Below are 26,284 nucleotides of genomic sequence, written 5' to 3'. Positions count from 1 at the left end.
GCCCATGCCTCATTCTCAAAGTGTGGGAAAGAACTTGGATGAAGATGTTTCTAAATATAAAGTTTGGTCTTTATTCATTGAAACGCAATGTTTTTGCTTAGGTTTTAAAAAATATTTTTTAAAAAAATCCCCTGGTGTTGCTTGCTGAATGTTACAGCTCCAACAAGTCCAACAACCAAAGTGTAACTAGGTCACTGTTGTTATTGCATGACATGAAGAAAACATAGCACACCCTGCCTGTCACAGATAAAGCTCTTTATGACTCTGTGTTACATTCCCTTTACAGACAAGTTCGTTTAAGCCTGTATTGAAAATGCATGGTGTTTACATAGTTGCTAAAGAGCCTCATTTTGTGTAAGAGGTCAACAGGAGCCGTGTCTCATTCACAAAGTGCAGGAAGGAACTAACATTGAAACGATTTAAAATTTAAAGTGTGACCTTAATTCATTATAGCTTCATTAATTTTGATAAAGATTTTAAAAACGTAACAAATACAAAGTCCCTGGTTGTTACATTCCAAATGTCAAATCTCCAGGTCCATCTATCAAAGATTAACTAGGTCGCAGTTGTTACAGCACAGTGTAATGCAAACATAACACACCCTGAAAACAGTGCCTCGTGATTTTATGACTTGTGGTACCTACCATTTACGGACCAATCTGTATTAGGGTGTATCTAAAATTTATGGTGTATGTGCAGTAAGTCTCATTTCCTTTAAGATGTGAACACGAGTAGCAATTTTTTTTTGCTACGGAATTCAGAAAGTGTCAGTCAGTGAGGGCAAAGCTGCACAGCAAGGAGATCGGAAAACTCAAATAACATTTTGAATTCTACAAAACTTTGGATAGAACAGAGTGTGTCTGTGACTGCACAATAGAACTGCAGCCATACCCTGGCTCTTATAAACAACTCATTGTCACTCTGCCAAGATATTTTTAGCGCCTCCCTTCACAGATGTGTCTGTATCAGGATGGGTCTAAACAACATGGTGTAAATGCAGTTGCTGGTGAGCCTCATTTCCTGTAGGAGGTGAACAAGAGCAGAGATCTGTTTCCCTTCAGAGCACAGAGGTTGTTTCTGTTCAGAGAAAGTCAAACTGTCTGACAGTCACTGAGAGACGGTGAAACGGCACAGCACATGAATCAAATGGACCAAATAAAATTCTGCTGTTCAGTCTGTTTGGATCTACTGAAGGATCCGGTGACTATTCCCTGTGGACACAACTACTGCATGAACTGTATTAAAACCCACTGGGATGGAGAGGAAAAGAAGAAAACCTACAGCTGCCCTCAGTGCAGACAGACTTTCACACCGAGGCCTGTCCTGATGAAAAACACCATGTTAGCAGAATTAGTGGAGGAGCTGAAGAAGACTGGACTCCAAGCTGCTCCTGCTGATCACTGCTATGCTGGACCTGAAGATGTGGCCTGTGATGTCTGCACTGGAAGAAAAATCAAAGCCTTCAAGTCCTGTTTATTCTGTCTGGCATCTTTCTGTAAGGAACACCTTCAGCCTCATTATGATGTGGTTCCATTAAAGAAACACAAGCTAATGGAACCATCCAAGAAGCTCCAGGAGAACATCTGCTCTCGTCATGATGAGGTGAAGAAAATGTTCTGCCGTACTGATCAGCAGATTATCTGTTATCTCTGCTCTATGGATGAACATAAAGGCCACGACACAGTCTCAGCTGCAGCAGAAAGGACTGAGAGGCAGAGAGAGCTGGAGGTGAGTCGACAAAACATCCAGCAGAGAATCCAGGACAGAGAGAAAGATGTGAAGCTGCTTCAACAGGAGGTGGAGGCCATCAATCAGTCTGCTGATCAAACAGTGGAGCACAGTGAGAAGATCTTCACTGAGCTGATCCATCTCATCCAGAAAAGAAGCTCTGATGTGAAGCAGCAGATCAGATCCCAGCAGGAAGCTGAAGTGAGTCGAGTCAAAGAGCTTCAGGAGAAGCTGGAGCAGGAGATCACTGAGCTGAAGAGGAAAGATGCTGAGCTGAAGCAGATATTGAAGCAGCTCTCACACACAGAGGATCACATCCAGTTTCTACACAACTACCCCTCACTGTCAGCACTCAGTGAGTCTACAGACTCATCCAGCATCAATATCCGTCCTCTGAGCTACTTTGAGGATGTGACAGCAGCTGTGTCAGAGGTCAGAGATAAACTACAGGACATTCTGAGAGAGGAATGGACAAACATCTCACTGACAGTCACTGAAGTGGATGTTTTACTGTCAGATCCACCAGAGCCAAAGACCAGAGCTGGATTCTTAAAATATTCATGTGAAATCACACTGGATCCAAACACAGCAAACAAACAGCTGTTATTATCAGAGGGGAACAGAAAAGCAACATTAATGAATCAACAACAGTCTTATTCTGATCATCCAGACAGATTCACTGTACGATATCAGGTCCTGAGTAGAGAGAGTCTGACTGGACGTTGTTACTGGGAGGTGGAGTGGAGAGGGAGAGGAGGTTATGTAGTAGTTTCGTATAAGAATATTATCAGAGAAGATTGTGGGAATGAATCTAAATTTGGACATAATGACAAATCTTGGGCATTAAATTGTTATCAAAACCGTTATAAATTGTGGTACAACAACATCCAAACTCCTGTCTCAGGTCCTCGTTCCTCCAGAGTAGGAGTGTACCTGGATCACAGAGCAGGTATTTTGTCCTTCTACAGCGTCTCTGAAACCATGACTCTCCTCCACAGAGTCCAGACCACATTCACTCAGCCGCTCTATGCTGGACTTTGGCTTTACTGCAATTTTGGAGACACTGCTGAGTTCATTAAACTCAAGTAGAATGAAGTATTTTGGTATTGTCTAATATTGTTGTATTTTACTTTTATACAATGGTGACATGCTTGAATCCCTGATGGATTCTGAAATCACATATCCGGATGTTTGCACTCATGGAGATTCTGCTAGTTTTATTAAACTGAAATAGATCAAAATCTTTCATATTGTTCTGCTTTTTAATCTATAATATATCGTTATTGTTTTTTCTCTCCATGCTGGTTGTGGCATTTCTCAACACCACAGAGATCAGCTGTCAGTCAAACAAAACAAACAGTTTTTGTTTGTTTTGGGGTTGTTTGTTAAGACTGTCACAGTCCTGGGTCTGCCACCCAGTGTTTTCAGTTTTGTACTATTATTGATTTTTGGTTTTGGTTTTCAGTATTATTTTCAGTGCTCTGCTTCTGTGTCTCAGGCTCTTCGTTCCCGGGGTTCAGGTTTTCATAACGTTTACTACCTTACCCATGTTCTTTTAGTTAGTTTATCCCAGTTCAGGTTCTGTCTGTCTAAGACTTTGTTTGGATTTTGCCTTTCACTTTAAATAAATTCACTCACAGCTGCGCTGTTGTCAGTGCCTCTTCTCTCCACATGGTTGCCTGGCTAACCGTGACATAGACAGTTTGGGTTTTGGGGGTTATGATTTTTTTTTAAGTTAGTTCAAAAGTGTTTTATGACATTTAGTTTTTACACATCTTCCTGCAGGTTTACAACTAAAGTCTGTGAACTGAGGTCAACACAAGAGGGCGCCTTCATCCTGCTAACAGAGGAGCTGGGAACTCACACAAGTGCAGGAAGATGAAGTTTGGAGCACTTTGGCAACAGTGGAAATAAAAACTCCCTTTTAAAGCAAAGAAACCTCCAGCAGAACCAGGCTCTGCAGTGCCCAGTTGGGACTGAGGGAGGAGGACATGATAAACACACCCACCCACTCCACCATGCCATGTTATATTCTTCACTTCTATTGTGCACTTTTTCACCCAGAACGTTAGACTCACGTGCAGTTTCCACATGTAAAAAATAATTAAAAATCTGAATGTGTGTTCATCTGATTTATTAAACACTTAAACACAAGCTACAGTATTAAATGAGGCTTTTGCCAGGATTGTCTTTCATCCCCACTGTAGCTCACAGTAACGATCAAACCTTGTGTAATAACTGTGTAATTATATCTACAGATTCATGGACAACGGTGTCATATATTGACTGCAAATTATCACTATATGCTATTATTATCATTTTTAGTATAAAATTACACAATTCTTAATTTGTATATTTTATTAAACATTATTATAAACAAATGAAGGGAAACATTTCAAGCTCAATTGATAGATGACTATACTTTACTATAGTTAATTGTCGGAATTAAATATTTAAACCATAAATTTGTTGGCAAACGTTACTTTCTTTTTCAACACATTGTTGTGCCACACCCAACGATTTAATCTTTGGCCTGTCGTGGTTTAATCCTGAGACTGTCTCACACTCCAGGTGTGAGATTAAAACACAGTGCAGTACAAAGTGTGAAAAAAATAGTAATAATAATGCAGAAATGCAGAAATTATACTAGATAAGTAGTTAATAAGGTAGTGACAGTTTGAGCTTTCCATTACGGCCCATGATTTTTTTCTTTGCACCTGCTGCTTCCTGTTAATGATCGGCTTGATGGTAAACAGGTGACAATCATTTGTTGCTCAGTGAAGTCTTGCCTTTAACCCTTCCCAGTTTTTTGTCACCTAATATACCGACTGCTTCACCTGCTGATGTTTTTCAGAGAATAACAACATTTACTATAAATAATGTTTTACAGTTAAATATAAATCTTAAAGGAATCATCTATAACATATAATTAGTGGCCTTGTCTGTGTTTAGGCTCAACATCAACATGGTAACGAACACATATACTAAACCCTGAACCCTGAATTTCTAATCTGTCAGAAATTGTTTATTCAAAAGTAAACTAGGCTTCATAAGTTAAGTAACTATGGCACTATACCGCACACTACGTGTACTTTTTTAAATAAGAAAATGATCAGCCCTATGACTCATAGAGAACTTTTACTTTTTTTTACATACTGGTTTTTCCAGCTATTGTGCATTGTGACTGACGCTGAGCATATAAATAAACACGGAAAGAAACAATGAGTGTGAGTGTCTGACAGGCAGTTAGTCATTATAAGCAACAAAATAAACTCCTACCAACAAGTCTTTCTGGGTAAGTTTGATAAATCAGGATATTTATTACCAAAGAAAAGCTTAATGCATAAGTGAAGTCACAGATCTTCTCGCGGTGTTGGTTTCTCTACATCTCTACTAACGATCTAAGAACTTTCAAACTACCTGCATTAACTAACTAAAATAACTTGACGCAGTGCCCGTTCCTCCTCCTCAGCTGCTTTGAGGACAACAATACTCATATTGTAAAATCACAAAGGACAGGCTCTTTGCAAAGCAGAGTGAAGGAGGCCATCTATGTTAAGGACGGGAAACCATAGCTCAGAATCAGAATTGGTTTACACACAAACAAGCAATTTGTCCTGGAGTCACAGTGATATGAGTGAGTCATATGCACAGATATTATAACAGAAATTAAAATGCATGAAAAGGCCATAAATGGGAGCGAGGGAGAATAAATAGAAGATGATGTGCAAAGTTGTGGGGGGGGTGTTTAATAGTCCAGCAGCCTGGTGAAAGAAACTGCTGTTATGCTCTGAGCTGTTAGTTCTGATGGACCCTGAGGAGACAAACAGTTCATGTCCGGAGTGGGAAGAGTCAGCAGCACTCTTCCTTGCCTGTCTCAGGTGATCTTGTACGGGCAGCCAATCACCTTCTCCTTAGTGGATGACGCACTGCAGCCAGCCTTTGTCCATGGGCAGCATAGCAGATGGTGATGGAGGAGGTGAGGATAGATTCAATGATGCAAGTGTAAAACTGCAACATCATTGACTTTTGACCAACTAATAATTGAATTCTGTTTCACACATTAAATCACGATATTGTCCTAAAAGATCTAGAATACCACCTTTGATACAGAGTAATTTGTTCCTAGACCTCATTCCTGTGGTGTAGGAACCAGCTGTAGATACATAAAGTTATTATCTATTATTATTTGATTTGATTTTCTTAAAACTTGAAAGCACGTGTTTACAGCTAATCAAGTCTTCAGTATGTGGAATGCCCCAATGTGTATTCCTACAAGAACATATACGTGTGAACAATGTGCTAAGTAGAGGATGACAATGCCAGAATAATGTTGTTTCTACCAGTGTGGAAAAATTGGTTTATATATTCAATAATAAAAATCTTTTACAAGACTTGCAGTGCTGTGTAAAAGCTTTGAGTCACCCTTCATTTGTTTATATTTTGCTTTCCAGGATCCAGACTTTCTAAAAAAAAATTTAATGTCCTTCAGCAATAATTCTGAAGGGTTTGTGATAGTGTTTTATAATCCCCACACACACTTTTAAGCTGCTTAACATTGACCTGATAATCCTTCAAGCATAAAAAAAACACGCAACTCAAGGAAAGAATCAGTGTTGTGCATACAAATGACAGACAACTTGGCAAAGAAGGCTTTTAAAACTGTAGCTTTAGGCACTTTGTTGCTTGCAGTAACAACATATGTTAGTACCCAGGACAGGTTACACCAAAAAGCTTCTGTTCAATGAAGATTAATGGGGAAAAAAAAACAATCTTTGTTTCACATGAATTAATCAGCTCATGACAAACAAAGCAATACCCAGTTGTTCCGCAATCTCAACAGCAGGCTGAGAACAATTTCACTGCACTGTAACAGGTTAAAAGCACAATAAGTGAAGAGAACAAACTTTGTTCTTGATTTTTACACCTAATTAGTTTCACTGCAGCCCGTAAGAAGCAAACACATCAATGCATAAACATAAAAAAGGACAAAAAAGTCTAGTCCACCTTAAGGGGAACACACAACTCTTTTTTTATCTGTACTGGCTCACTTACCAGGATGGGCGAGACAAATGAGTAAATCCCCCCCAAAAAAAACGAATCACAAAAGAAACAGCAAAACCTCCACAGCAAGAGCAGCAAGGGGCTCAAAACAGGGTTGAAACTCAGCTTCTGTTGGAGCTCGAACCATGAAGGAGCATCACAGACTAAGACATTAGAACTGGTAATAAATATGAATAAATAAGAATAAAAATAAACACATGCTGTAGGTGTAGTGCATGAAGTGACTGTATTCTCTTATTTATTGTTTTCTTGTGTTTGATTAAACTCCAAATGTTCTATTCTTTGACTTATGATTTTGATTTTCTAAGCTTTAAAAAAAAACTGTCTGCATCATTGTGTGGTTTTCTTTTTTGTGGTTATCACAGCGTCCGTTCTTTAACCTGTTTGTTTCATGTTCCTCTCCCTCCTGTTTTGTGTGATTCTAATGTCCTTTTAGGGGATTCTTCTGTCTTTCTTCAGCCAATGAAGGCTCGCGTTTTGTTTCTTAACAGATCTGTCTTGCATTTATGTCCTCTCTACTGTGACAGGTTTGTATGGCTGTACTTGCCAAACATGTCCTGCCTCTTCAGAAACTCCTGTTCCTGGAAAAACCACTGTTGACTCCGCCCACTTCGGTGGTGCATAAATTTCCTTGTTCACATGTTTTCTAGTTCCTCGATGGGTGTAACCAGCATGTCTGTGGTGAGCAACTACTTTCCTTGTTTCTGACAATTAGACACTGCAAGGTGAAATGGCACAGCAAGAAAGGTTCTGCTGTTCAATCTGTCTGGATTTACTGAAGAATCCGGTGACTATTCCCTGTGGACACAACTACTGCATGAACTGTATTAAAACCCACTGGGATGAAGAGGATCAGAAGGAAAACTGTAGGTGCCCTCAGTGCAGACACCCCTTCACACCGAGACCTGCACTGGTGAAAAACACCATGTTAGCAGATTTAGTGGAAGAGCTGAAGAAGACTGGACTCCAAGCTGCTCCTGCTGATCACTGCTATGTTGGACCTGAAGATGTGGCCTGTGATGTCTGCACTGGGAGACAAATGAAAGCCTTCAAGTCCTGTTTATTCTGTCTGGCATCTTACTGTGAGAAACACCTTCAGCCTCATTATGATGTGGCTGCATTAATGAAACACAAGCTGGTGGAGCCCTCCAAGAAGCTCCAGGAGAACATCTGCTCTCGTCATGATGAGGTGATGAAGATGTTCTGCCGTACTGATCAGCAGAGTATCTGTTATCTCTGCTCTGTGGATGAACATAAAGGCCACGACACAGTCTCAGCTGCAGCAGAAAGGACTGAGAGGCAGAGAGAGCTGGAGGTGAGTCGACAAAACATCCAGCAGAGAATCCAGGACAGAGAGAAAGATGTGAAGCTGCTTCAACAAGAGGTGGAGGCCATCAATCAGTCTGCTGATCAAACAGTGGAGCACAGTGAGAAGATCTTCACTGAGCTGATCCATCTCATCCAGAAAAGAAGCTCTGATGTGAAGCAGCAGATCAGATCCCAGCAGGAAACTGAAGTGAGTCGAGTCAAAGAGCTTCAGGAGAAGCTGGAGCAGGAGATCACTGAGCTGAAGAGGAAAGATGCTGAGCTGAAGCAGCTCTCACACACAGAGGATCACATCCAGTTTCTACACAACTACCCCTCACTGTCAGCACTCAGTGAGTCTACAGACTCATCCAGCATCAATATCCGTCCTCTGAGCTACTTTGAGGATGTGACAGCAGCTGTGTCAGAGGTCAGAGATAAACTACAGGACATTCTGAGAGAGGAATGGACAAACATCTCACTGACAGTCACTGAAGTGGAGCCAGAACCAAAGACCAGAGCTGAGTTCTTAAAGTATTCATGTGAAATCACACTGGATCCAAACACAGCACACAAATGTCTGTTATTGTCAGAGGGGAACAGAAAAGTAACAGTAATGAATGAACAACAGTGTTATTACCATCATCCAGACAAATTCACTTATTGGTGTCAGGTCCTGAGTAGAGAGAGTCTGACTGGACGTTGTTACTGGGAGGTGGAGTGGAGAGGGAGAGGAATTCATGTCGCAGTCGCTTACAAGGATATCGGTAGAGCAGGGTGGGGTAATGAGTGCAAATTGGGACGTAATGAAAATTCTTGGGCATTCAATTATTACAAAAACAGTTATACATTTTGGTACAACAACATCCAAACTCCTGTCTCAGGTCCTCGTTCCTCCAGAGTAGGAGTGTACCTGGATCACAGAGCAGGTATTTTGTCCTTCTACAGCGTCTCTGAAACCATGACTCTCCTCCACAGAGTCCAGACCACATTCACTCAGCCGCTCTATGCTGGACTCTGGCTTTACTCTGGTGTAATAAGCGCTAAATTCTGTAAATTATAATAGAATTTCATATTCATATAAATCTGCATTTAATGTTTTCTCCATTGTTGCGCCATTTCTGTTCTGCACAGAGATCAGCTGTCAGTCAACATTGTGGGTGGTACCTCAAAATTTCCAGTTGTTCTCCTGATGTTTTGCAGTTTATTCTCTGGAGATTATTCCTTTGTCTGTTTAGCCATGGAGGCTATCATCCCTCATAATGTTTTTAATTTGTAAAATTATTTTTTACATGAAAATGGAAACATCTCTGTGCTCCAAATGTGTAAATGAATATTTGTATTGATGTATTTTTATCTTGTTGTTTCTATTCCACTTTCAAGAACAGAGACGTGGGCAGACCCCCTTTAAAGAAATGTTCACACAGTTTTTTGTATCAGTATATAAAGAAAGGATAGAGAATTATATTTATGTTTAGCACACCAAATACTTATGATTTTGTTGTCTAAGCTGACAAACAAATTGAAGGTTTTAATAATTAAAAGAATGTCACAGTCCTTTGTCTTGATTCTAGGATCTCCCACAAAAAAATAAAGTTTAAGAGTGAACTGAAACCGTTTCATAATCAGGGAATACGATTTATATGAGATTATATTCATATGAGAAAATGAACAGATTTTGTTCATGCACATTTTTGTCCATGGATGTACTTTGCATGACACAAAAAATAATAATGTAATCATGTGACATCCGTGAACTATTTATTGCATGAAAAATATTTAGTTTTTTTGTGTTGGTTTGAATAAATTCTTAATAATTTAAATATTTAAACTGGCATTAAAATGATTGAAATCCTGAAAATAATTCAATGTTAGATCATTTTGGAAAAGGGGTCAAGCTGATTAGGTCATTTATGAAAAAAAAGCTAAAAAAAAACAAAAAAAAACCACATATTGTTGTATGAGGATTTTATGACAAAGAATCAAAAGCATGCAAAATGCATCAACTGTATGGATGACATGTAAGGGTAAAAAGCACTACATTTCAAAAATTTGACTTAAAAGTAGATTTCCTGGAAATAATTCATCCAACAAGCTGTAACACAGACAAGGAAACAACAAAAAAGTTCAAGTAAATGAATAAAAATGCCCGGTGAGGTCATAAGGGTTAAATCAGGGTTCAGTACTGAAGGTGTCAGGCTTCATGGTGTGGAGGGAAGGAAAAGAGGACCCAAACGCAGGACTCGTGGATGAGTGATGAACTGAAGGCTGTTTATTATTGAGAATGGATGAACAGAACATGAACGAACACCAAACTGAAAACACGCACGACCGTAACGGCAACATCAACAATGACACAACAAGGGAATACACAGCTGAACGTGATTGAACTGATGACACACAGGAAGAGAACTAGAACATAATGCATGTGGACAGGAGGCACAGACAAGCAGGAAATATGAACAGGTGAAAAAGGAACCAAACATAAACAGAAAACACTCTGTCAGCGACCCAGGAACCCTGACAGAAGGCCATTTAAAGTTTATGCTTTTTACTGTATTGTAGCTGTATTGTTAAATACATATATGAACTCAAGTAACCCCATACATACCATAATTTATTCATACAGCACCTTAAAAACAACACATGGCCGACCAAAGTGCTGTACAGCAGAAATATAAAAAGTACAATAAAAATAACAAATACTGTACATAAATAACAATAAAATAACAGTTCCAGTTACCGACTGAGTCAAAGGCCAGCAAATAAAAATGAGTTTTAATGAGATTTACCACCATTGATGTAGACGGCCTAATGTGAAGAGGAAGATCATCCCGAACCTTCGGGGCCACAATAGAGAACGCTCGGTCTGAGAGGGACTGAGAGCAACAGCTTTAGCTCGTACATATGTATTTATATTGTTTTCAATGTCATGCCGTAACCTACGGATAAGTCTTGTACATTCAATAGCAGGCTGCCACACCCACAGCTGAACTGTACTGTACCATATAAGAAGATTCATTTATTTGAAATGGCTCTTTAGTGGGAAGATAAGATATGAGTGGACAGGATGCCACCAGAGCAGACCAGTGTCAACAGGAAGCACTCTGAGAGTGCAAACCTCTGCCAAGGCAGCTACTCTAGTCCACCTTAAGGGCAATACCCAAGTCCTCCAAAAAACACAAATCACAAAAGAAACAGCAAAACCTCCACAGCAAGAGCAGCAAGGGGCTCAAAACAGGGTTGAAACTCAGCTTCTGTTGGAGCTCGAACCATGAAGAAGCATCACAGACTAAGACAGTAGAACTGGTAATAAATAAGAATAAAAATAAACACATCGTATGTGTAGTACATGAAGTGACTGTATTCTCTTATTTATTGTTTTCTTGTGTTTGATGAAACCCCAAATTATTTATTCAATTCACAAAACAAACAGCAAAACCTAATCATCCACATCAGGAGCAGCAAGGGGCTCAAAACAGGGTTGCTATTTTAATCAATTTGTTCCAACTGTTTTATAAGCGTCTTTTAAAAAAGCACCACAAGTAAAAAAGTTTATTTCATTAGCAATCACTGAAGTGGAGGCTTTACTCACACAACCAGGGCCAAAGACCAGAGCTGTCTCAGGTCCTCGTTCCTCCAGAGTAGGAGTGTACCTGGATCACAGAGCAGGTATTTTGTCCTTCTACAGCGTCTCTGAAACCATGATTCTCCTCCACAGAGTCCAGACCACATTCACTCAGCCGCTCTAGGTCAGGGTTTTATAATAAACACGATTTTTACATCATTTCCTTCTGTTTTCAGCAGCAATAAAGTGTTCTATGATCTTTTTCAACAGGTAACTTTTCTAATCCATCTGTCCCATGGTCCCTGAATGCAGCATCAGTATTACAGTTTATGACACAGTGTGATATTACACATATTTAAATCTGTCTTTACTAATGATGCTGAAGCTGCTGAAGTTTCAGTGAAGTTTTGTCTTCCTGCAGGTTAACAGCCTGAAAGTGATGCACAACCCTGCCTTCATCCTGCTAATAAATCATGGCGTCCTGTACGAGTGTATCGTTCGTTACTCAGTTATTTGGTCTGGAGCTGTACCATCTAACTGTCACAGGCTGGGTCTCTGACTCGGCTATCTGAGTGTAGTTTGTATTTGTCTTATGTTCGATTTGTGATTATAATTTGTGTGATTCTTATTTCGGTTTTAGTTGAGGATGAGCTCGGCCATTATTTATCACTGTCTGTGTTTGGGTTCCTGTCTAGTTGCCAAATCTGTTAAGCTGGTATTGTCTTGTCTATGTTTTCTATTTTATTTTGTAAAGGTCCTGTGTTTCCCTTGGTCAGTGTGCTTAGCTTTACAACTCCACTGTGTGTCATTATGTGCATTTGTGTCAGCTGTTTCCTTGTGTGTTTCCACTTCCCCTGATCAGTCCTGGTGTGTATTTAGTCTGTGTTTTATTCTGTCTTTGTCAGAACATCTGTGTTTCCACGTCTAGTCATAGTTTAAGATCATAGCGCATGTCATAGTTAAATGTCATAGTTTAAAGACATTGTTGTCATAGCTTCTTTGTTTTTCATAGTCTTCACAGTTTCATGTGTATCTCTTGTTACCAGCCAAATAAAAACTCGGTCTTTGTTCCAGTTCAGTCCCGTCTCCTTGCCTGTGTCTGCTCCTCCTGCCTCGCAGACTGTGACACTAACATTGTAGAATTGAAAAACAGGACTTGCTTTAGACATTTTCTGTGTGATTGGAGTCGTGGGATGACGTTTCCCTTTAATTTTTCAACTATTTTCACAAGCTACATTTACTGGCCTTGTAATTTCGGTTTGTTCCTGACATCAACATTTTCAACACGGTCTCTGTATGTCGTTTTCTCTGAATTTCTGGTGGCCAGTCAATCACAGTTCAAAGATACAAACTGTTCAAAGGTTGAAACTTATCAGGACGGTCTTGTTTGATTGTGGATAACACAAGTTAACTTGTTTAACCTTCATTTATGTCCCGCAGCCTCTTCATATTGTTGAAATCAAATCACATGATTATCATACAGCCAGATTCACTCAGCTCTGGATCGGTCTCCAACAGGTTCAGCTGCAGAGTCAGGTGACAACTATATTTGCATTTGTATGTTATCAATCAAGCTACTGTTTATATAGGAGCTCATTTAATGCAGCTTAAGTTTGCATAACATCCATCCTCCCTTTGACAACAAAAGCCTAGTACACTGTGTTTACTGAAAGAAAGGATCTCTTGTTGCGTTGCTATAGGTTCAAACATGACTGATGCCATTCAAAGTACACAAACTGGAAACGCTGCCAAAGCTGTGCCTGACTGCATTGTACCTTACTATGTAACCAATACATTTTAAGCCTGGTCTCTATGCCTGTGGAACTGGGGCCTTACCTTAGTCAAAGTAACCCTACCCCATTTTCACAATACCCTCATTTGGCCTGTGATTGGAATATTTAGTTGAAATGTCTAAATGTTCTATAGCCTGGACACCTATCCAGGGCATACGCCACCTTACATGCAAAGACAGCTGAGAAAGATTTTGGGGGGTTTTTGTTTGTTTTTTTATACATAGTAAAGTAAAGCTAAGATTGCCATGACATGGCGTCCACGAACTGGCAAGCGAAAGCAAGGCCGACCAAAGACCACATGGCGTCGAACATTTATGGACGACCTGAGAACTGTCGACATTGCCTGGGACGAAGCTGAAGCAGTCGCTGCTGACCGACATCGATGGAGATCACTAGCTGCCCGATGCGCCGCTCGGCGTAGGAGGAACTAAGTACTAAGTAAGTAAAGTAAAGCTTACAGCTTTCCTGGACTAAAGGTCACATTGGTCTATAAGTGACAAAACTAAGAGTTTTAGTAATCGCTTGTATACAACTTTATTTTTAATTTACCATCTAAAAATTAAGGTGACCAAAGTCTTAAAGTTAAAATTTTTTAAAACCTGATAATCCCTCCTATTCTTCTCACTCTCTAACACTTTATTTCTTTGTGGTCCACATGTTTGCTTTTTCCCTTCAATTCTGCAGTTTGATCAACAGGTGGTCTTGCGTAAGAGCTGGCAGAACCCATTTACTGCAGAAGGTTATGTTGCTTACATAACAGCTCAGCGTAGTTTTGGTTATAAGGAAAAGAAACTCAGACAGTCGCTGACACTGTTGGGTGAAATGGCGCAGAAAGGAGTTCAGCTGGACCGAGAAAACTTCTCTTGTTCGATCTGTTTGGATCTACTGAAGGATCCGGTGACTATTCCCTGTGGACACAACTACTGCATGAACTGTATTAATGGCTTTTGGGATGAAGAGGAAAAGAAGAAAATCTACAGCTGCCCTCAGTGCAGACAGACGTTCACAGCGAGGCCTGTCCTGGTGAAAAACACCATGTTAGCAGATTTAGTGGAGGAGCTGAAGAAGACTGGACTCCAAGCTGCTCCTGCTGATCACTGCTATGTTGGACCTGAAGATGTGGCCTGTGATCTGTGCTCTGGCATGAAGCTAAAAGCCGTGAAATCCTGTCTAGTGTGTTTGGTTTCTTACTGTGAGAAACACCTTCAGCCTCATTATGATGTGGCTCCATTAAAGAAACACAAGCTGGTGGAGCCCTCCAAGAAGCTCCAGGAGAACATCTGCTCTCGTCATGATGAGGTGATGAAGATGTTCTGCCGTACTGATCAGCAGAGTATCTGTTATCTCTGCTCTGTGGATGAACATAAAGGCCACGACACAGTCTCAGCTGCAGCAGAAAGGACTGAGAGGCAGAGAGAGCTTGAGGTGAGTCGACAAAACATCCAGCAGAGAATCCAGGACAGAGAGAAAGATGTGAAGCTGCTTCAACAGGAGGTGGAGGCCATCAATCAGTCTGCTGATCAAACAGTGGAGCACAGTGAGAAGATCTTCACTGAGCTGATCCATCTCATCCAGAAAAGAAGCTCTGATGTGAAGCAGCAGATCAGATCCCAGCAGGAAACTGAAGCGAGTCGAGTCAAAGAGCTTCAGGAGAAGCTGGAGCAGGAGATCACTGAGCTGAAGAGGAAAGATGCTGAGCTGAAGCAGCTCTCACACACAGAGGATCACAACCAGTTTCTACACAACTATTCCTCACTGTCAGCACTCAGTGAGTCTACAGACTCATCCAGCATCAATATCCGTCCTCTGAAGTTCTTTGAGGATGTGACAGCAGCTGTTTCAAAGGTCAGAGATAAACTACAGGACATTCTGAGAGAGGACTGGACAAAAATCTCACTGACAGTCACTGAAGTGGAGCCAGAACCAAAGACCAGAGCTGAGTTCTTAAAATATTCACATGAGATCACACTGGATCCAAACACAGCGCACACATATCTGTTGTTATCAAAGGGGAACAAAAGAGTAACGTTAATGAAACAAGATCAGTTTTATTCTGATCATCCAGACAGATTCACTAAATGTTGGCAGGTCCTGAGTAGAGAGAGTCTGACTGGACGTTGTTACTGGGAGGTGGAGAGGAGAGGGGGAGGAGTTTATGTAGCAGTCGCATACAAGAGTATCAACAGAGAGCAGAGCTGGAAAAAATGTGGATTTGGACGAAATGACAAATCTTGGGCATTGAATTTTTCCAAAGATATTTATACACTTTGGTACAACAACAGCCAAACTCCTGTCTCAGGTCCTCGGTGTTCCAGATTAGGAGTGTACCTGGATCACAGTGCAGGTGTTTTGTCTTTCTACACCATCTCTGAAAACATGAGTCACCTCCTCAGGGTCAAGACCACATTCAGTCAGCCAGTCTATGTCGGACTTTGGCTTGAAGGTGATGCAGGAAACTTTTGCGAAATCAGATAGACTGAAGTCATCCATAATGAGGTGTGTTTAAATCTACACTTTGTCTTTTATTACAACACAGAGATGGAAAGTCAGTGAAACATTTGACAATTTGGACTTCATAAAATGAAATTGAAAACTTCTCTGTGCTCTAAATGATTGTTTAACATTTGTTTTTATGTATATCTATGTTGTTGTCTCTCTTCCACTTCACAGGTCTAAAAGTAATCACCAGACCTGCCTTTAACACATATACTCTGTTTATCATATCCTAAATATATAATTACATTTGCATCTATCATTTGGGAGACAAAATATTTTCTTGTTTTGTAAATTAACAAACAAGTTGTTTCTTCTATGTAAGTAATGAATGATGACATAATTTATTTTAATGTGTGGACAAATGGATGCTTTTTTAAATGAAAAGTTTTGAGGTATGAACAAACCCTTCATTCCAGGATCTCACTCAGATTTGATACAGAATATGTGAAACTAGTTTGAGGAGAAAACTGAAGTGGTTTTCCTCCTAAAACACCACAAAGGTCAAAGTTCATTCAGAGCAGAACAACCCAGGACATTCATCAGTCAGATAGACCTTTTCTTTCACTAAAACAGCTTCATTACAGAGAAATAATTCAAGCTGATTCTTTTATTAATTCATTCATTTTCATTTCACTTATTGTTTATTTTTACACATACTTGTACACATTTCTTTAACAAAATCATAATAATCACACATTTCTATAGCAACTCACTTTGTTCATGTTTTCAATTTAATTTTCTATTCAATTTTGTTTATACACATCGCGAAATCGCAACGACAGTCACCTCAAGGCGCTTTATATTGTAAGGTAGACAATAATACAATAATACAGAAAGACACAAACCCAACAATCATATGACCTCCTATGAGCAGCACTTTGGTGACAGTGGGAAGGAAAAACTCCCTTTTAACAGGAAGAAACCTCCGGCAGAACCAGGCTCAGGGAGGGACGGGGCCATCTGCTGCGACTACTTGGGGGTGAGAAAAGGAAGACAGGATAAAGACATGCTGTGGAAGACAGCCAGAGATTAATATCAGATATTATTCAATGCAGAGAGGTAGTGAGTTAAGAAGGTGACTGAAGAAGAAATACTCAATGCATCATGTTTTAAACACATACGTGTGTATAAGTGTGTCGTAAACCATGGATAATGCTGCAAGCTGTTCATTGACTTCTGTAAATCACTTTTAACTGCAACTGTGTCTGTTAAACACACCTGAAACAATGTGTTATCTCACTTTAAGGAAGAATATTTGAAATTATATAGTTGAACTGTATTAAAAAATATTTTAGAAACAGTTGTTTTTGCTATCATGCATTCCACGTTTGCATAAATATGCCTCGGTCTGTATTATAGTTCCTGTGGTCCTGTTTGCAGAGCTTTATTAACAATTTGGGATTTAAAAGAGTGTTCGGACTTAAACACAAACACGATGCACAGGTTATGCTGCTGCAGACTCTCAGCAGGAGCTCAGTTCAAAAGGACATGAAAATGTAGTAAGTGTAGAGGTTTATAGAGCATTTTATTATACACCAGATGAGTCTGCTGGATGTGGGTTGAGTGCTCTAAATATAAAAACGTTGTGTTCAAAGGTTACCCAGCTGTCAGATCAGTGTATGGTGTGTCCCAAAGAGTAAAACTTTATTTAATATCTTGGGAACTGTAAACAACATTAGTGGGTAATGAAAAATCTAAACCTGTGGATTCATGTTAGACGTGTGCTAAGGCAATATGTGGTTTTCATGTTCTGTTGAGCCAGCTAAGGCAATTTAAGCCAGCCTGTGTTAACTTCCTTTGTGGTGTAACACTGGTTAGGTTCCAGATTAGAGATCAACACATATAAATCACCGCACACTGACCAATCAGTTCTCTGGGAAATATTGTCACTGAATAAAATGAGTGATAAATAACACAAAACCTAATGTCTTTGACTCCAGTACTCTGTCTTTGCAGCACAGTCCTCAGTACTTCTGTTGTAACAGTTTGTGCCACGACAGACTTCCAGTGCTGAGTTTACTGATCTTATCTCACACATGCCTTCAAAATGATGTTGCTCAAACTTATCTGTTGTTTAGCCAGCTGCTCCTACAGAGTAGATCACATTTCCTTGAATTTTCTGCTAAATTGTTTCTCTCCTCCTTTAAAATGTGCCTCACAATCTAACAGTAGCTCTGAATGTTGTCACTTTGTGCCAGGAAGCATCTTGGCATCGACTTTCAGTCCAGGATTTGAAATGTGTACTGGCTAGAGGTCAACCATGTAAAGACAGACAGTGCACAGGAGTGATTTGTAACAGGAGGACAATAGCAAGAGTGAAAGGGAGGGTTTACACAGTGGTAGTGAGACTTAGAGGTGGCAAAGCTGAAGACCAGGATAGACGAGGTTAGAGATGGAGGAAATAAAGGAGTAAAAGACCAAAGATAAGATTAATGGATGCAGTGAAGGAAAACATCCAGCGGGTTGGTGTGACAGAGGAAGATAACTGGGAGAGATGGAGGAAAATGATCTGCAACCCCTGAAGGGAGTGGCCGAAAGAAGACGACGACTGACATTCCACAGAAAGTTGCTCATTTCAGCTCATTTCTGTTGTTGTCTTTCAGTCAGGAAGCGCGACCTAGTTTTGCAGAGTTATGTCCACTATGTCCGCTTACATAAAGCCATGTCATTGTGTTGGATTCCAGCAATTCTTGTTCCAAAGAAAACAACCTGAATCCCTGTGAGAGCAGCTGTAAAGCACCTCTACAAGACAACTTTTTAAATGGTTATGGTCAGTTATTATTCATTATTACTGTATTTTATTGAATGACAGTACCAATAAGATGGTCGATTTTACGCTAGAGGCCCAATGAGACAGGGTGTCATTAATTGTGGAGCAACTGCAGCTGTAGTAACAGGATCAGTACAAGAATATTTAGGCTTTATCTGTTTTATCTGTGACAAGCTGTTCTCATCTTTATCCCTGCCATCTCTGCTTTACCGTCAACAACTTGGATATCAAATTCAAACCAGTCTGACGGGTCAGTGTGGGCTCGCATGAGCTGGGAGAGAACGCAGCAGTGGGTAGGAGTCAGTTGCTGCAACTTTAATGCAAGTCGCCTGACATTCAGTTTACTCGTTTAGTCCAAATTAAATGTTGCTCCTGTATTCTGTCCTGCTGGGCGTGAAGAGGAAAAGATGACAGAGATTTTTCAACCTTTCCTTTCAAATATAACATCTAATTCTGAGACAGACGTATGAAGGGAATCTGCTGGAATGGGCAGCAGGTCTTTGCTGCAGTTTAATTACCACCTCTATAAGTCTCAGCATGTTTTCATGAAGTTGTTTTCCCCTTGTTGGCTTTAACCTCAAAGAATAGTTTTGTCAATGTCATCTAAGAAGCACCCTGATAACTGTAATTCTGGTAACTTGAATAAACTTGAAAGAACTTGAAAAACACTTTTTACTGGACAGATGGGATCATCCCAGCACACTCTCTACTCTCAAAGTGAGATGGTTCTTGTTAGCTGGTTGGATACCACACATCACAGTCCTCCAGGTAAGATGGTTGTCAGTCTCTTTAGGCCTAGCTTCCCACTCCACTGATGTTTCTGAAAAATCCAGGACATCAGTAAACGTGGCGACCAGTAAATGAGGTTCAAGTAATTGTAGACACCATTGCCACCTGGTAAAAGATGACAAGAAGTCTTTAGCTCCCCCTTAAAATTGTTATTTACATTCTGGCTGAGTGTGCTCCGCAACAAAAGATAAGACAGAAAACAGACACGTGCTCTGCAACATCAGTTTCACAAACGGCTGCTCTGTTTTCCATTTAGTCACTAGGGGGCAGCAATGGACCAGTACAGAATAAACTTTAATCCAAACTAATCCTATAATAATAAACTGCAACAGTCTACTGTGTTATTTTAACACACACACACACACACACACACACACACACACACACACACACACACACATATATATATATATATATATATATATATATATATATATATATATATATATGCACGATTAAGCCTACATTTGAATGCTGTTTTTAATATTAATTATTTAGTTGCTCTCAAATCTGAGCTGCAGCTGAAGGAATAACAACTAAAACCATCTGTCAAACATTAATATAATACTCAGTTATAGTCCATCAGTTTATCTTTGTCCTGATGATAGAGTTGTGATATTGGCAAGTTTATTAAATTACACGATCTGCATTTTTGAGTAGATTAATACTGACCTCGCTTAAAGTATTCATACAGTGCTTTTAATATTAAACCTTCAGCCCTCCTGCAGCCAGTATACTTCCATCCATAGTTGTGACTGGTCGGATGCTGCCGACACCACCACTTACATGTGACCAGGCCAGTTGCTAGATTGGGAGAACTGAGTTGACAACCAGCTTTGTGTAACCTTTAATAAGGGTAAAGTAAATTCAGATGATAGAAAGCTACTCTAGATATTTGTTTAACTTGCTTCATAGTCCAAGGCGCATATTTACCTGGATTGTTTTCTCACATCTTAATTTTTGTGTTTACTTTCAAGCTTTTTTTTTTCGTTCTTTGAGCTTGCCTGCCCCTCGTTCGTTTTTCAGTGCAGTATTCCCACATCTGTCCTGTTATCTAATCCAACTCTAGTATATAGAGCTTCTTGTTGTCAAGATGTCTGTTTTTGCATAAGTTGGATTTCCTGTTTTGTGTTGAACTCGTAAAAGGTTTGCTTTTGTTACTTAATTTGCTTCTGAGTTGATTTGGATTCCCTCCTTTTTTCATTTTAAATCACACAGTTTACGAATTATGCTCTGATTCCTCACAAACCCAGTCTGACAAACATGTAAATATGAGTCTAGCAAGCTTGTTGAATTTTGAACCTAATATGCTGCATACATTTTATCAAGAGGTACACAAATTTTAACAACAAAAGTCACTAATAAATGCCAGAACAGATTTTAACAAAGAAACCAAGAAGAATAACATCTGTAATTTAAAGGTAATCCTAACTACAGAGAAACCACTCGGCACTGGGGGAAAAAAACCTTTAACGAGGGCCCCTGACAATAAGCCACTACGGTCCACTCTCCATCATAAACTGGCACACACTGATCCTCGAGGAGTTGCAGCCCTTCACCAAATAGCCAGTCAATCTGTCATTCGAATATAATGATAATAAGTTAACAGCGGGAACATTAAGACAAATATATTAAGACAATACTCCGATTCTGCAAATGTTTAAAACCAACAGATACTACATTTGGCACATTCCCTTTCACCAACCTTACCATAAAAAGATGTCATAAAGACTCAGACTGGTTTTGCAGTTCCTGGGCCTTTGCCAGCTGGAGGCCAGGTGTTGCCGGCAGGAGAGGTGAGAAACAAATTAGATGCAACCCTTTCCATGATTTAAAAAAAATAATCTGGTGGCAATATACACAGCGGTTAGATTAAAGACACTGCAGCATACATATTAAACAAATATATAAGACTGCTTTCTTCCATTTGTGCAACATCTCTAAAGTTAGAAATATCCTGTCTCAGAGTGACGCTGAAAAACTAGTTCATGCATTTATCACTTCCAGGCTGGACGATTGCAATTCATTATTATCAGGATGTCCAAAAAACTCGCTGAAAAGCCTTCAGCTAATCCAAAATGCTGCAGCAAGAGTCCTGACAGGGACTAGAAAGAGAGAGCATATTTCTCCTGTTTTGGCTTCCCTTCATTGGCTTCCTGTTAAATCCAGAATTGAATTCAAAATCCTGCTCCTCACATACAAGGTCTTAAATAATCAGGCCCCATCTTATCTTAATGACCTTGTAGTACCATATCGCCCTATTAGAGCACTTCGCTCTCGCTCTGCAGGCCTACTTGTTGTTCCTAGAGTATTTAAAAGTAGAATGGGAGTGAGAGCCTTCAGTTTTCAGGCCCCTCTTCTGTGGAACCAGCTTCCAGTTTGGATTCAGGAGACAGACACTATCTCTACTTTCAAGATTAGGCTTCAAACTTTCCTTTTTGCTAAAGCATATAGTTAGGGCTGGACCAGGTGACCCTGAATCCTCCCTTAGTTATGCTGCAATAGACGTAGGCTACCGGGGATTCCCATGATGCATTGAGTTTTTCCTTTCCAGTCACCTTTCTCACTCACTATGTGTTAATAAACCTCTCTGCATTGAATCATATCTGTTATTAACCTCTGTCTCTCTTCCACAGCATGTCTTTATCCTGTCTTCCTTCTCTCACCCCAACCGGTCGCAGCAGATGGCCCCGCCCCTCCATGAGCCTGGTTCTGCCGGAGGTTTCTTCCTGTTAAAAGGGAGTTTTTTCTTCCCACTGTCACCAAAGTGCTGCTCATAGGGGTCATATGATTGTTGCGCTTTTCTCTGTATCTACTGTACAATATAAAGCGCCTTGAGGTGACTGTTGTTGTGATTTGGTGCTATATAAATTAAATTGAATTGAATTGAATTGAATTGAATTGAATTGAATTGAATTGAATTGAATTGAATTGAATTGAATTGAATTGAATTGAATTGCTTCGAGTGACACTCAATGCGTCGATGACCCCAGCAAACAAGAAGGGCCAGATGCAAACTTGGATGGTAGATTTCTGTTGTGTTCTTGGTCTTTACTTATCTGTTTGTTTGTGATATAAAAAATAATGTTTTGTGTCCCAAATATTGGCGGCACAGAAAGTATTTTGTTAACATTGCTGACTTACGATAGGTGTGACCTTTACTAAAGCACATTATTAACGTGGAAATATAACATAATTAATGCATCATAACATGTACGTCATTAAAGCACGTAATTATGTTAAACTTCTGTTTGTTGTAAATGAAAACATGTCGAGCATCTTGAACAACTGTATCTAAAAAAAATTTTAAAAAACCCAAACCCTGATAATACTTCCCTCTTCCACGCGCGGTACATATTTCCTCATTCCTTCACGTTCACGCTTCTTTAAATTTGTGAGTGGGTGTAACCAGCTTGTCTGTCTGCAAGCTCAGACAAACTTTTCTATTATTGCAGACAGAGACACATGTTGGCTGTGCATGAAACTGAGAGCTGAAATGGCGGAGCTAGAATTTCAGAACGACCACATAAAATTCTGCTGTTCGATCTGTCTGGATCTACTGAAGGACCCCACAACTATTCCCTGTGGACACAACTACTGCATGAGATGTATCAAAGCCCACTGGGATGCAGAAGATACAAAGCAAGCTCACAGCTGCCCTCAGTGCAGACAGACTTTCACACCGAGGCCTTTCTTGATGAAAAACACCATGTTAGCTGAGTTGGTGGAAGAGCTGGAGAGGATTAGGCTTCAAGCTGCTCCTGCTGATCACTGCTATGCTGGACCTGAAGATGTGGCCTGTGATGTCTGCACTGGAAGAAAAATGAAAGCATTCAAGTCCTGTTTATTCTGTCTGGCATCTTACTGTGAGAAACACCTTCAGCCTCATTATGATGTGGCTCCATTAAAGAAACACAAGCTGGTGGAGCCCTCCAAGAAGCTCCAGGAGAACATCTGCTCTCGTCATGATGAGGTGATGAAGATGTTCTGCCGTACTGATCAGCAGAGTATCTGTTATCTCTGCTCTGTGGATGAACATAAAGGCCACGACACAGTCTCAGCTGCAGCAGAAAGGACTGAGAGGCAGAGAGAGCTGGAGGTGAGTCGACAAAACATCCAGCAGAGAATCCAGGACAGAGAGAAAGATGTGAAGCTGCTTCAACAGGAGGTGGAGGCCATCAATCAGTCTGCTGATCAAACAGTGGAGCACAGTGAGAAGATCTTCACTGAGCTGATCCATCTCATCCAGAAAAGAAGCTCTGATGTGAAGCAGCAGATCAGATCCCAGCAGGAAACTGAAGTGAGTCGAGTCAAAGAGCTTCAGGAGAAGCTGGAGCAGGAGATCACTGAGCTGAAGAGGAAAGATGCTGAGCTGAAGCAGCTCTCACACACAGAGGATCACATCCAGTTTCTACACAACTACCCCTCACTGTCAGCACTCAGTGAGTCTACAGACTCATCCAGCATCAATATCCGTCCTCTGAGCTACTTTGAGGATGTGACAGCAGCTGTGTCAGAGGTCAGAGATAAACTACAGGACATTCTGAGAGAGGAACGGACAAACATCTCACTGACAGTCACTGAAGTGGATGTTTTACTGTCACAACCAGAGCCAAAGACCAGAGCTGGATTCTTAAAATATTCATGTGAAATCACACTGGATCCAAACACAGCAAACAAACAGCTGTTATTATCAGAGGGGAACAGAAAAGCAACATTAATGAATCAACAACAGTCTTATTCTGATCATCCAGACAGATTCACTTGGTGGTTTCAGGTCCTGAGTAGAGAGAGTCTGACTGGACGTTGTTACTGGGAGGTGGAGTGGAGAGGGAGAGGAGTTGATGTAGCAGTCGCATACAAGAATATCAGCAGAACAGGGAGTGGGAATGAATGTAGATTTGGACGTAATGACAAATCTTGGTCATTAGATTGTGACAACAACATTTATACATGTTGGCACAACAACATCCAAACTCGTGTCTCAGGTCCTCGTTCCTCCAGAGTAGGAGTGTACCTGGATCACAGAGCAGGTATTTTGTCCTTCTACAGCGTCTCTGAAACCATGACTCTCCTCCACAGAGTCCAGACCACATTCACTCAGCCGCTCTATGCTGGACTCTGGTTTCACTGCTTTGGAAACACTGCTAAGTTTACTAAACTGAAACAGACATGTTTTTAAAGTTGTACATGAGTTGGCTCACATCTGTATATTATTATTATTTTGTATCTGTAAATGATCACAATCAGTGTTGTAGCAGTTCTGCACTGTACTAGATAACGTTTATCTACAAGTTGTCCTAAAGGTCTGTTGAATATTTGTATGTATTCAAGTGGCATTTGTTTTTATTTAGTTACTGGTTTTTTGTTTTTTGTTTTCCAATTCATCGGCTGGGACAGAGACAATACAAGACCTTATGTATATATATATATATATATATATATATATATATATATATATATATATATATATATATATATATATATATATATATATATATATTTTTTTTTTTTTTTTTTTTTTTTTTTTTTTTAAGAAATGAATTATTTATATGAACATATACTCATTTTGAATTTCATGCCAGAACAGTTTTAAGTTTTCTTTTAAATATAATCTTTTAGAATTTGCTCTTTAAACTGAGGACAGTATTTGTGTCCACAGAATATTTCCTCAGGTGGTTTTATCAAGTCAGTTACATAACATCTCAGTACCTGGTGTTTACTTGTTTTTGTATGTGTGAGTCAGAGGTTTTTGATTGGGTGCCAGGTCTACACTGCAGACAGACCAGCTTGAGGTGTTTATCTTTTTCTGTGACGTTATGCTGTAGATATACTGGAAGGATGTGGTGCAGCATTCTTTTGAACTATTACAGCCTTCCTAAAAACATGAACATTTCCTTCAGAAATATTTTCCATTAACCGTTAAACTATTTGCACCTGGAGTCTTTAAAGTGGAGGTGAACTTTTATCATTACTTTTGAAAAACTAACAACAAACAGAAAATCTGCTTGTTACGTTTAAGAAGTCAAAATAATCTCATCTCTGCCATTTGCTGTTTTTGTTGTCGGCTTTTACATTGTACTAAAACAAATGAAGCTTAAATAAAAGAAATAATCTGTGTTGTTGAGAGCTCGTGAACTTACAAACTGACTTGTGTATTCAAACCTTTGCACTCACTCTGACACTTTCTGCCCTTTTCAACATCAAAACATAATTATCCCTGAAACCTAATAACTGGTTGGGCCTCCCGTACCAGACATCAACACCAATCAAGAATTTATTGTTACTAACGATGAGTCTTTTGCATTGTCATGGAGCAATTTTGGCTGACTCCTTATTGCAGAATCTCTTGAGTCAGAATCAAAATCATCTTTATTTGGTCAAGTTTGTGCACAAAAAAGGAATTTGACTCTGGTTCACTTTATTCTGCATGCAAAAAAAGAACCACACCCGAGCATCCCAATCTGATTTAAATCCAGACTTTGATTACGCAATTCCACAACCTTTTTTTTCCTTTTTCAAACATGGACAGGATGTTAAAGGTCATGCGAAAGCATCGCAGTCTCATTTAAGTCCAGACTTTGATTAGGACACTCCAAAGCTTTTATTTTGTAGACTTGTCGATGTGTTTCGGATCATTGTCCTGTAGCATCGCTCAAGTGCACTTCAGCTTTGTGGTGTAATCGCATAGATGTTAGAGTCAGTCAGTGTAGTTAGGCAGCTAGAGTGCGAGACCCGTGGGTTTGAACAATAATGGGATGTTATGTGGAT

The 26,284-nt window shown here is 39.9% G+C and overlaps 3 protein-coding genes across 3 annotated transcripts; all 3 read left to right on the top strand.

Annotated features, from left to right (window-relative positions):
• Positions 1-991: 991 nt before the first annotated feature.
• On the top strand, positions 992-3,371 carry LOC113011248 (tripartite motif-containing protein 16-like). Its single transcript, XM_026150698.2, has one exon. The coding sequence runs from the start codon at positions 1,138-1,140 to the stop codon at positions 2,815-2,817; it is 1,680 nt and encodes a 559-aa protein (XP_026006483.2). The 5' UTR covers positions 992-1,137; the 3' UTR covers positions 2,818-3,371.
• A 4,086-nt stretch (positions 3,372-7,457) lies between these two features.
• LOC113011251 (tripartite motif-containing protein 16-like) lies at positions 7,458-9,711 on the top strand. The gene has a single exon (XM_026150701.2). It carries the CDS (start codon positions 7,523-7,525, stop codon positions 9,158-9,160), a length of 1,638 nt encoding a protein of 545 aa, XP_026006486.2. The 5' UTR covers positions 7,458-7,522; the 3' UTR covers positions 9,161-9,711.
• Positions 9,712-13,763: 4,052 nt separating this feature from the next.
• Positions 13,764-24,832, top strand: LOC113011252 (uncharacterized). Its single transcript, XM_026150700.2, has 2 exons — positions 13,764-15,930; positions 22,926-24,832. The coding sequence occupies exons 1-2, from the start codon at positions 14,281-14,283 to the stop codon at positions 24,693-24,695; spliced, it is 3,420 nt and encodes a 1,139-aa protein (XP_026006485.2). The 5' UTR covers positions 13,764-14,280; the 3' UTR covers positions 24,696-24,832.
• The last annotated feature ends 1,452 nt before the right edge of the window (positions 24,833-26,284 follow it).

This window comes from Astatotilapia calliptera, chromosome 18 (genome assembly GCF_964374335.1).
Source record: "Astatotilapia calliptera chromosome 18, fAstCal68.1, whole genome shotgun sequence".
Taxonomy (NCBI): domain Eukaryota; kingdom Metazoa; phylum Chordata; class Actinopteri; order Cichliformes; family Cichlidae; genus Astatotilapia; species Astatotilapia calliptera.
This window is presented reverse-complemented; position numbering and strand designations above follow the sequence as displayed.